Source organism: Mesocricetus auratus, unplaced genomic scaffold (genome assembly GCF_017639785.1).
Source record: "Mesocricetus auratus isolate SY011 unplaced genomic scaffold, BCM_Maur_2.0 Super-Scaffold_15014, whole genome shotgun sequence".
Classification (NCBI taxonomy): Eukaryota; Metazoa; Chordata; class Mammalia; order Rodentia; family Cricetidae; genus Mesocricetus; species Mesocricetus auratus.
The window spans coordinates 40623832-40636349 of record NW_024429186.1 but is presented as its reverse complement, the minus strand read 5'-3'; the positions used below and the strand labels follow the sequence as shown (position 1 = coordinate 40636349).

At 42.7% G+C, this 12518-nt stretch overlaps 1 protein-coding gene across 6 annotated transcripts in view; it reads left to right on the top strand.

Annotated features, from left to right (window-relative positions):
* Window positions 1-12518, top strand: part of Syne2 (spectrin repeat containing nuclear envelope protein 2) — a 293751-nt gene that overhangs the window by 196518 nt on the left and 84715 nt on the right. For all 6 annotated transcript variants that reach the window (XM_040742909.1, XM_040742911.1, XM_040742910.1 and 3 more), the window contains exons 66-67: window positions 7253-7483; window positions 11376-11558. In XM_040742909.1, the coding sequence (XP_040598843.1) occupies window positions 7253-7483; window positions 11376-11558 (414 nt within the window). The remainder of the gene's footprint in view (window positions 1-7252; window positions 7484-11375; window positions 11559-12518) is intronic.

Below are 12518 nucleotides of genomic sequence, written 5' to 3'. Positions count from 1 at the left end.
CTCCAAAACTCTTCTTTTTTCCTGCCTGGCACCATTCCCATCTCATTGGCATTCCACCACCTCCAGAGGGGGCAACTGGGGGCTCCACAGAGATGGCAACCCACACCATCAGTCATGTATCCGCTTCAGTCTCTTATTTTAGAAGTTAAGAGCTTTGGCCAGGTGAAAATTACAGTACTCAATAAAATTCTGAGTCATTTCTGACCCATGTGTCATGAGCATAAATATTTAATACAGAAATCTGTGACTCTAAGTCATGTGTTAGATCTATATGTTGGCTCTTAGCCATTGTACTTCAGGCAGTTACTGATGTTATGAGATGTGCGGAAAATGCACAGTGTTTTTAGAACTGGATGAAATATTAATGGATGAGTTTAAAGGAGGTTTTGCCATGAAATGTAGCAATAGCCAGAGTATTAAACTTGCAGTTTAAGTGCGGCCCTTTCCTATCGGTCAGAACTTTTCAACTCCCACGTTAAGACCCTTCTATGCCTGAGCAGGTACACAGGTATAAAAAACAAATAGGTATAACGTCAGGTACTTACTGATAAATAAACCACAGATTTATTTTTAAGCAATTCTTTGAAGGTGGAAGAGTTGACTCAGTGGGTAAGAGTTCTTGGTGAGCAAGCCTGGAGACCTGAGTTTCGATCCTAGCACCAACGTAAAAGGCCAGATGTGGCTGCACACACTTGTAACACTGGCACTGGGAGGCAGAAACAGAAGGATAGCTGAGGTTGCTAGCTTCAGCTTAGCTCCTACTTCAGTGAGAGACCCGATCTCAAGGGAGTAATATGAAGAGTGATAAAGCAGGACACACCCAACTCCTCCTCTGGCCTCTGAATGTACATGTGTGTGCACATACACGTACATGCACACCACAGTCCAAAGATTGCCACAATTCTTTGGTGTGCCTATAGTTTTACCATTAGTAAAATTATAAAAGCAATTTTGCATGCTATTCAGATCTATAAACTTGATTATTTTTACATAAAAAACTGCATCTTGGGCTGAGTCTTGGACTCTGCTGGATGCAGAGCATCTTCACATTTTCCAGAGTTTGTATTTTGATTTCATCATAGTCAATGCTGAGGTCTGCTATGTAGCTCGTTTGGTGGAATACTTGATTAGTGGGTACAAAGCCCTGGATTTGATTCCAAAACTTTATAAAATCTTCACTTTGGCACACACTGTAATTTTAGCAGGGCAAGGCAAGGAGGATCAGGTGTTCAAGATCATTCTCAGCTATAAATCAAGTTTAAGGCTAACCTGAGTTATGTAAGACTGTTTTAAAAACAAGATAGAGCCTAAGGAGATGGATTACTGGGTAAAAGTGCTTGCTCTTCAAGCATGAGCACCTAAGTTCAAATCCCCAACAATGAATTTTTTTTAAGGCATGACAGTTCATACCTATAACCCCAAAATTGGGAGACAGGAACAGGCAGAATCAGCCTGCCTAGCTGAAATGGCAAGTTTCCACTGGGAGAGCCTGTCTCAAAGAAATAAATCATGGAGCAATAGAGAAGATTCCCAGCATCCTCTCTGCATATGCATGGACTCACACACCTGCACATGTATGCATGTACTACACACACGCACACACCAGGAGATGTAGGTGTGTGGGTTTATAATTGAGTCTTACATTCTACCCTATTGATCCACATGTCTGTTTGGAGTAGTACCATGTTGCATTTGTTACTATGGGTCTGTAGTATAACTTAAAGTCAGGAATGTCAGCATCATCCTTTTTGCTGAGGATTGCTTTGGCAATCTGAGTCTTTTGAGCTTCTAATATGAATTATAAGATAGTTTTTTTCTTTTTATTGCTTTTTGTTTTTTTTTTAAGAATAGCACTGGAATTTTGACTCCTAGTTTCCTCAGAACTTTTATCATGAATGATTTGGATTTTGTAAAAAACCTTTTCTGAATCTATTGAGATGATTATGAGGTTTCTGTTTTTTAATCTATTTGTGTGATTTAGTATGTTTCTTGATTTGAATATTTGAGCCATTGCTGTGTCTCAGAAATGAAACAAACTTGATCATGGTAAGTGATGTTTCTGATGCGTTCTTGAATTTAATTTGCAAGTGTTTTATTGAAATTTTCTTTACGTATGTTCATTAGGGAAATTGGTCTAGAATTTTCTTTTTGTTGTTGCTGTTATTTCTGTCTATCTTAGTATCAGGGTCCTACTGGCTTCATAAGATCTTGGTGGCATTCCTTACGTTTTGGGTTTTGGATTCATTGGATAAGCATTGATATTAGTTCTACTTTAAAGGTGTGACAGAAGGTACCAAAGCCATTTGCTTTCATCTTATTTCCTATCATGTATATGCTCAAATTTCTTATCTTGTGTTGGTTTAAACTTGGTCAAATGCATCAAGAAATTTATCCATTTCTTTTAGATTTTCCAATTTAGTGAACTATATATTTTAAAGGCATTTACTAATGATTTTCTTATTTTCATTGGTATCTTTTGTAATCTCTCTCTTTGTCTCTCTTTTTGATTTGGCTAAGGTTTTGTCAGTTTTATTTAAATATTTTCAAAGAACCAACCTTTTGGTGCTAGAGAGATGGTGCAGCAGCTAAGGGCACATGCTGTCCTTCCCAAGAACCTAAGATCAGTTCCCAGAACTCATGTGGACAGTCCTCAGACACCTGTAACTCCAGCTCCAGTGAGATTCAACACTTCTGGTCTCTTTGTGTACGGGCATACAAATGCACATGCCCACACAGAGACCTACACATCTACATACAGTTTTTAAAATGTGTATATACATAGGTGTGTGTGTGTGTGTGTGTGTGTATAAAGAACCATTAATCCTTTGTATTGTTTTTGTTTTGTTCATTTTCATTTCATTAATTTATGCCCTGTTCTTAAATTTCTTTTTGTATACTGAGCATTAATAAGGTAATTTGAGTCTGTCTGCTTTTTGAATGTAGGCAATCATAGCTGTAAACTTCTTAGGACTGCTTTCATTGTATCACATAGGCTTTTTGTGTGTCATTTTTATTTTCGTTCGATTTTAGAAATTTTTTTTATTCTTGATTCTTTGATGAATCACTCACTATTCAGTAGTGTGTTCCAACTCCATGAGTTTGGGTGTGTTCACGAATGCTCCACTTTGATATATACTGAAGAATAATGGCAAGAAAATATTAGAAGTCTTTGTTTTCCATATTACAGCAAGTTTAAAATTCACTTGTGAGAGCATCAGAGGGGTAGTTACAGCAAGATGGGGAGGCTTTTCTGTAGGCCTCAGGTGCTGTCTGGGACATTTTCTGTATGCTTGTTGGAAGCCAATGGTCTGCTAAGTAAATATATTTCAAAAAGTTTGTACCTGTTAGTTACAGGATGATGGCTGTAACGTAGAGGTGGTCAAAGGATGGCTACTGAGGGAGACAGCAGCTAAAAGTAGCCTGAAATAGGTGAATTCACCCTGGACCTGCACCATTCTAATCTCTAACCAGTCAAATGGTCTCTGCAGACACAGTTTCTCTTCAGGAATCCTGCTTCACAACCGCTGTTGCTATAAGAGTAGAAAACTTTGTACAGTAAAAATACGGAATTTATACCATTCAGTGGCATTGAATCTGTGCCAAGGTGTTTTGGGAGCATTTGTTGGTGTTGCATGTTCCATGTGACAACGGCATGTACATTATAAAGTGCATGTTGTGTTTTCCAGAACCAAGACTTGTGTGTTCCAGAACCAAGCCTTCAGTGAGATCACATGATGTGACCTGGGCAATATGTCTTCTAAAGTGCATATTTGGAAACCAGAGGACAGTGTTTGAGAGTTGGGTCCTGCCTTCCACCTTGTTTGGGTTTTGTTTGTGTGTTTAAAGCCAAGGAAGAGAGGCTTTACAGATTGGTAGAGAAACATTCTGGGTGATGGGGAATTGTCATGCGCCTGCATTGTTGAAGCTAGTGTCTCTAGGCCCTTAGTTTCCTGACAGCCCTGCTGCCTTGTCTCCCATCTTTCCCTAGGAGTGAGTGCTGGGATTATAGATTCAGGCTGCTGCATCCAGCTTTTTATGTGGGGCTTGGGGATCAAACTCAGGTCATCAGGCTTGTGAGGCAAGCATTTTTTTACCCACTGAGCCATCTCCCTACAGCCTCATTCCATGTTTGATTTTTTGTCCTCATTGTTCCATGTTTGATTTACTGATTGATTGATTGATTGATTGGTTGGTTGGTTGGTTGATTTTGTTAATCCAATGTTCAGAAGCCTTTTATGTTGTCAGACTTTTTATAACAGGTACAATCATTTGTGGGACTTCATTGAGGGTTGCAACCCATAGTTTACGAAGCTGGGTTTTAGATCAGTGGCATGCCAAAGCAGATGTTTAACTTGAAACTGTGAGAGAACATGGATTTGTACATTGCAAAGCATAGTGAAATCAGGGATTGCATTGTGGTTCTACTTAGGTGTTGGCTCTAGCAGTTAACTCTCAAAGCAAAGTCCATGTTTCCTCATCTGTACATGGGAATAGAGTTTGTGGCATGAGATAAGGATCTGGTTTTGGCACCACATACATTAAGAATTGGTAATACCAATAAAAGACAGGAAGAATTTGTTTCATTATCAGAGAGCCTACAGAATTCTTACTTAGTAGCAAACACTTGTGGCAGCATTTTTAACCCCCCCCCATGCAACATATAAAAGATTCACTGAAATGATTTCAGTCTTCAGGATTTAGGGCTAGCAGATAAAGCAGGATTGCTGTTTCAAAAAGTTACTGAGGATCCTTAATAGGTTTTCTGCCGTCCATAATAGGTTTCTCCATCAGCACAGTAAGCCAGAATTGAAAAAGTATAACAACAGGTTTATTTGAGCAAAGCAACTCCCTGGCAGGTTCTACAGTCCCAGAGATCGAGGCTGGAGAAGCCATGCCCACAAACAAAGCAGAGAGATTATATAGGTTGTAGGCAAAGGAGAGATGATGTATTCATTACAAGCTGGGTTTGTGCCCAAGTATGGTCAAAAGCTAAGTGCTTAGCCAGGGACTCCGGCAGCTGGCAACTTCAGGGAAGGAGGCTGCAGTAGCTGCCCAGAATGCAGAGCTTGACTTTTTGGTGCCTTGCCTTTGTTTGGAGACTCTCTGAGAGGGCATGGATTGGGCAGTGGCGGCAGTGAGGGGGTAATGGAACTTTCTGGATAATGCAGGACAAGCTGGAGGTTGCAACCAAATTCTCCTGATTTAAAGATCACAGAGTCAGAGTCCTGTGACCCTGTGGTAGCAGCCCACATCCAGATCTGCACTCTTATGGGATGGGAGGCTATGAACTGATCACCATCCCTTGGCTCAGAGTTCAGAACTTAAGCAATAAATGTGGGTATGGAGGAGTACTGTTCCATGAGAATCCTGAGGCCACTTTCAGCTCTTCTAAGGTTGCATGTAGTTGTTGTTGTTCTGCCCCCCAGCCCCACCCCTTTGGATCTTTTCAGGTTTAGAGAAAGGGCAGATTAGTCATCCAGCTTGCTCATTTCCTCATTAAGTAAGGTAAGGTAGTGAGAAAGCAGAACAGCTTGACACTGCCACTTAGAATCTTGACCTGCCAGAGGAAGGCAAATAAAAATTGTGAGTAAATTAAGAAGACAGGTGATAAATTAGTTATCACAGATTCACCAGTTGGTATTAACAGATAATATCAACAGAAAAAGAAGATCTTACAGTCTTTGCCACTAAGATATAGCCATACTCCCAAAACTAGGAAACAGTACATCAGTTATTTATATAACCAGTTGGTTATATAACTAATCAGGCTAGAAATTGATGTCTGGAAGTAATTTCCACAGTTTTTTACCTTAGTAAAGACCACTGGAACCAGGAACAAGAATGGGCCTGGTGTAGGAGACTCAGGGAAGATACTGGGAGAGAAAGAAGGGCTTCCATCAGAAGGCATCCCTTAAGGAAAACTGTAGAATAGGTAGATGAAGGCAGGAGAAAATTTGTTGGTTTTTGTTGTTGTTGTTGTTGTTGTTGAGTTGTTGCTGTTTGGGGATCTGGGGCCTCTCACATGCCAGGCAAATATCCTACCACTGAGTATACCCCAAGCCAAAGAAATAGCATTTTACTAGAAAAGAACAAATCCATGCAAAGTCAGTAGGCAGTCAGGGAAATATAAGCCCTCTAAGGTTACATTTTTGAGGTAGAGTATTTTGCTTGTGAGCAGTTCCTGCTGGAAGTCTGCTGTTTGTCCCAAATTGTGCTTTATTAGATAGTTGCTAGCAAGTTTGCACACAATCTTAAGTGGAAAATGTTGCAGTTTGTTTTGATTCTAATTAACACAGAATGTATGGAGACCAGTATTTTTACAGGTCAGAATGCAAATCCATATTCCTGAGGGATTTGTCCAGATGGTCCTCTATGAGTATTCTAGGAGAGGGTAAGCCCGAAAGTGACAGGCAAGTCTACCGTGTTAAAAACATCTTTACCTCCACATTGAAACTAACATACACTTCTGGGAGAAAGTTTACCTTTGTATATTGGTAAGAAATCCAGTTGTTTGAATACAGAGAGGGTATATCACACTTTATTTAAACTTTACATTAACGCAGTCTATTCTTAGCATTTGAGAGTCTAGAAAAACAAAAGCCACCTTAGGGATTTTTCTCTGGGGGGAGGGAGAAAACGTGTATTACCCCACGAAGTTCATTACTTGACCCAAGCTGATTTGAATAGAGACAAGTTTAGATGAATAAAGAAAAATTTAAATATAGTCTTGCTACTTAGGAGGATGTTACAATCGTATGGCAGATTACAGTATATTTTTAGCCCTGCTGGCATTTTGTTGTTGTTATTGTTGGGTTGTTGGTTTTGCTTTTGCTTTTTGATTTTTTTTTTTTTCCTGCTTGCATGGGTACACAGCGGTGTCAGCCTTGCTTAATCATCATGTGTCATACAACTTTAAGCACTGGCCAGTCCCCTGAAGTGTTTGGGACACACACCCTCACACACTCTCTCACCTGTCTCCCGGGGATCTCCACTCTCCGCCTCTGTGCCCAGGAATACTGTACCTGTGTGTGTGCAGATTGGCTGCTTAGAAACCTGTGCCACCAGGTCACGTGGCCGTTGCTATGAGTGTGGAGGTGCATTTTCCCTTTTCTTTCTTCCTCCTCCTGTCCTTACTTTGTTTCTTTTACTGGCGGGAAGAGGGATTGCAGGTTCCCAGGTCTTTCCAGGCCCCACTGTAAAAGCCTTGGGTTCCTGGCTTCTCACTGCTGGATTGTCTTTGGCTTCATTTTAGGGTGCCACACCTTCCACTGAGGCTGCACCTCTGGACTTTCCTCACGAGCAAGGAGCTTTTGAGGCCACAGTGGAGAGAAGTGGGCCTCAGCCCTCAGAAGTCCTCCATGCCTGCAAGACCCAGGTGGCCGAGCTGGAGCTGTGGCTGCAACAAGCCTGCGTGGCATTTGAGCCGGAAGCACTAGGCACAGACATGCAGCAGGTGGTGGAGCAGGAGCTGGCCGGGTGCCAGGTAAGCCGGCCAGGCAGGAGGTTAGGGTTTGCCTAGTCACCCATCTCCCGCCAAGATGGGGCAAATTGCTCTTAAAGCGGCAGCGTGCTGCTCCCGTGGCTCTGAACCTCCCATTTATTTTGGCCTCCGCTCATAGTTTTCACTGTTGAGTCTTTGAAATTCTTTGTGTGGTCAGTCCCTTTGAGGGGACAGAAGTGAGTAACAGCCCAGAGTGCCGAATCCAAAACCAGCTCTGTCTTACTAACCGTGAGCATGGACCAATCTGCTTTTCAACTTATTCTCCCCCAGTAGAATAGGTTAGCTCACAGAATTCTTGTCAGGATAGAATGAGATGAGCTCACAGTGTCTGGTATTAAACTGTGCTCAGTGTTTGCTATTGTTTCTACCTATAACCACGAGATTGTGAATAAGTTAATCGGCTCATTGGAGTGAAACTAAGCAAGATAATGTGCAAGATTTCGAAGACCAAATAAAAGAGCTTTGTGGCTGTGTTAGCAGGAGTGCTCTGAGTTGGGGAAGAGTGAGGATGCCAGCTTCCTTGTCTGAAGTCGCTCTGAGGCTAGCTTGCCAGCTCAGCCCAAAGGCTGGGATCTCTGTGTCTCTCCAGGGAGAGGCTGGGATGACGACACCTTAGCAGTCTAGTTGCTGTTACAACAGCAGAGGCTGGCTGGCTGCTGAAGGTGGCCTCTCCCGGAGCTGTGTCTGGCAGAGCAGCCTTGACCTCCTAGCAGGAATGAAGACAGCTCAAGGCACTGGCCCTGCCACCAGAAGCTCTTCCTGCAGGAACCTGTCCTGAGATTGAGGTAGCCAACTCCACTGGAGATGGGCCACCTTCCTTTCATTAACCCGGAACTACCTGCAAGGGGAGGTAGTCCTGATCGTCAGTTCTAGGAGTCTACCGAGACACTGGCTTTCTGGTTGACCTCCCGGTGATGAGGTTAAGCACAACAACAGACCATAGCTGCACTACTCTGTACTCCAGGTGCTCCCAAGCTCCATAAGGCTATCCGGATGTTTGATACCAACCAGCTATCCGATATTGATTTGCTACCAACCAGGTAGACCTCATGCAGGTGGCTTGGTCACCACCAGAATGCCCATCCTCTTGCTAACTTTATATCCATTTTGAAGAGTGAGAAGGGACTCTGCAAAGACAGGATATGCCCACCAGGTGGCAATAGCACCCAACAAGCTTGCTGTGGGCAGACTTAGCAGGAATGTGAGTCTAAGGAACCAGGAAGTTTTTCATTGAGGGTAAAGGTGGGGGTGGGGAACGTGGATTCCCAGGGGGCTTAGGCATCTATCTACGTGATGTCCCAGCACAATGGAGAACCTGGATCAGAGAGCAGCAGAGACATTTTATAGTCCAGTCTTACCTGAGGCAGATCTAACAGATGGAGGACCCAGTTTTCAGGCTCTAAGTGGCTGAAAACATGCTTCATTTGAACTACATTTAAAGATCACTGAATTTATAAAAATTTGGGTTTATCAGTGGTGAGCTTTGAACCTGTTCAGTCAGTAGTTAGAGTGCTTGCTCAGCATGCATGAAGTCCTGAGTTCAATCCTGAGCCCTGTATGAACCAGTGTGGCATGTGCCTGTGGTCTTAGCAATTGGAGCAGAGGCAGGAAGATTAGGAGTTCATGGTCATCCTTGGCTACATAGTGAATTTGTGGCCAGCCTGGGCTACATGAGAACCTGTCTGCAAAACAAGCACACAAAATATGGGCATTCAAACAGCAATTTTGTTATTCTTTTTTTTTTTAATGTTTGTAAGAGTTATAACATCCTGGTAGGATTAGAAAAATTGATCCTCTCATATCTGGTAGTTTTGTTCAATTGAATAAACAATTTGGAAGGTCACTTGAGAGAATATAAAATGTTCTTTTCCTTTAATTTAATAATCCTTTAAAACAAAACAAACAAACAAAACCAGGGTCTCACCATGTAGCTCAGGCTGACCTGGAACTGTTTGTAGAACAAGCTAACTTAGGACTCACAGACATCTGTCTACCACTGATTCCTGAGTGCTTACTCAGGAAAATAAATCTTAAAAGGAAGGAAGGAGGTGGGGGATGATAAAAAATTTAAAGAAATAAAATATTTGCAGGCCTGGTAGCTCATGGCTTTGATCCCACTACTTCAGAGACAAAGACAAGTGGATTTCTGAGTCAAGAACAACCTGGTCTACAAAGTGAGTTCCAGGCCAGCCAAGACTACCCAGTGAGGCCATATATCAAAACTAGAAAATAAAGAAAGAAAAAGATTGTTCCTCAGAAAATAAGGGGTGGGAGAGGTGTTCAGCTGTTAAGAGCACCAGCACTGGCTGTTCTTCCAGGGAACCTGGGTTTGATTTCCAGCACCCACAGGGTGCCTCACAGCCATCTGTAACTCCAGTTCCAAAGGATCTGATTCCCTCTTCCGGCCTCTGAGGGTGCCGTATACACATAGTACACAGGAAAAAAAAATAACAAATAAAATATAAGAGAAATCTTTAAGGTGGTAACAAAATTACGACAGCTTTTATTAGCAAACTGAAAGTCTGAAAACAGCTTAAGTAAAGCAGTAACAATCGAGAAACTAAGGACTATCAGCTTGAGGCTGTTGAAACGGTCGCTGGGATGCGTCAGTTGTAAACATAAAGTATTTGCATAAAGCCACTGCCTGGGTAAGCAAGCCAACATACAGGTGTGGTTGCCTTTGTGAACGCCACTCCAAAAGCTCGGTGTACATAACTGTTGACTCTCTGAAGAACCCATAGGGACGCAATAAGTCGTTTTCTAGGATAAAAGGGTTACAAGGTACATTCTTGGAAAGTCTGTTTGGAGGTAGAGTGTTTCTTTAACTGAACTTGGTCTTAATCCCAGGTTGAGCTTTGTGCCAGCGGCCTTGGTGCTGGAATGTGGGGTGTGCAGAGGGCTGCTGACCCTGTGCCCAGCCAGTTGGCATGGTTGCATGGACTCCAGAGCTTTGAGAGAATGCAGGAATCTGTTGAAGAAGGATGCCAAGAGTCTGACTTTGCACTTTCTGTAGCTGATTTATTTTTAGACTCGTGTAAATTGATAGGTTGACTGTATCAGTCACTAAGCACTTTATGATCCAAATTATTCCTGTGTTCTGCTCTTTAGGGGACTCAATTGGCTTGAGAAAGAGGAGGAAATGGGCAAGGGGAAGAACCATCAAATACGTGTGTGGAACTCTTTTAGTTCTCTGTTTGACAGCTGGACTACAACAGAGAAGACTAGAAAGGCCTGGGGGGGAGGGGAATATTCAGGGTTTTCCACTTAGTCCGGTGCTTAAATATGCTACATGATTTTAAGTCTTTAAACCCAAAGCACATGGATGAGGCAAAAAATACTCAGGGTTAATTGACTGATTTCTTCACAGCAAATCTAGAAGGTCAATTCTGTCATTTTCCTCTATTTTAAACATCACCTGAGGGAACACACATGGGGTTCCTGAGTGAACATGGCTGCTATGTAGCCAGCCTGGCATTCAAACCTAGATAGACTGTTTAGCATCTGTGTTGTTAACCAGCAGGAACCATTGGGCATCATAATCCTAGTGCTTTCTGAGGTGATTACAGGGTTACTTAGTGTAGCTTCTTCAATCAGGGTTGATTTAGTCGCACCCCTGCTTCTCAGCACAGAATTATGTCAAGATTCGTGTTTTTCCAAGGTCCTTTCCCATCCTGTTTCTGGGACTTCTTATATATTCTGAATCAAAGAAAGCAAATCTCACTCATTTTGGAGAATACTTGTTGGCGACTGACACCATGGGTTAGCCATGTAGCTCAGTGGTAGGCAACATGCTATGTATGCACACCGCCCCCGGTTCAATCCCTACCCCACCCTTAACATTGACTGTGGATAATTTGGTGATGTTCTCTTCTAGGCTATGCTGACGGAGATTGAGAACAAGGTGGCTTCTCTGTTAGATACTTGCAAAGACCAGGGCCTGGAGGACTGTGGAGCCACTCAACAAGAGGCTGAAGCCCTTTCCTGGAAACTCAAGACTGTGAAGTGCAACTTGGAAAAGGTCCAGATGATGCTTCAGGAGAAGTACAGTGAGGACCAGGTAAGCATGGAGCGGAGCTGTGTGGACATTCCAGAGCCTGCTGGCAGTTCTCTGACTGGAGGTGACAAAGCAAATGCAGAGACACTCCTTCTCAAGGAGTCATGGGATGTCAAGGCGAAAGGAGAGGACCAGCGGGCTTCTGGGATTGTACTTTCATTTCACTGTGCAGGTTTCTAGGCCTGGGTAACCGTTAGTGGAGGCAGGTTGTCGTGAGTGGATTCAGTGAGACTGAGAATTCTATTGATCATGACTCTGATACAGAAAATTCTTCACAGGGGAGGGTGTGTTTTAAAGGAATTTGGGGGCCAGCAATATACCTTAGGGTTACCCCCTAAGGGTAACAAGGTTGCCCTGCAAGCCTGATAACCAGAGTTCAACCCCCTGAACCCATGGGAGAAGAAAGAACCAACTCCCACAAGTTGTTAATTGACTTCACTGTGTTCACCATAGCACATATGTGCCTGTGTACACACACACACACACACACACACACACACACACACACACACACACACACACACACACGAGAGGGGGTGAGAATAATGAATTTAAAATTTTTAATAAAATAAAATGAAGGAATTTTGTGACTCTAATTGACTAGAAGATGAAGCCATTATAGAAAATATATAAATATAGGTAGATAAGATTAAAATTTTATATCAGGACTGTGAATGTAGCTCAGTTGGTAGAGTGCTTGCATGCAGGAAGACTTAGGTTCAATCCCTGCCACAGCAGGTAAGCCTAGCCTAGGAAGGGGGAGGCAGGAGGTCCAAGAATTTAGGATCATCTTTGGTAATGTATCAAGTTTGAAATCACCCTGTCTCAAAAAAAAAATCAAATAAATTGATGGCGCACACCTTTAATTCCAGCACTCAGGAGCCAGGTGGCTCTATCGCTAGAGTTCAAGGCCAGCCTGGTCCATATGGCAAATTCTAGGCCAATGAAGGCTATATAGTAAGA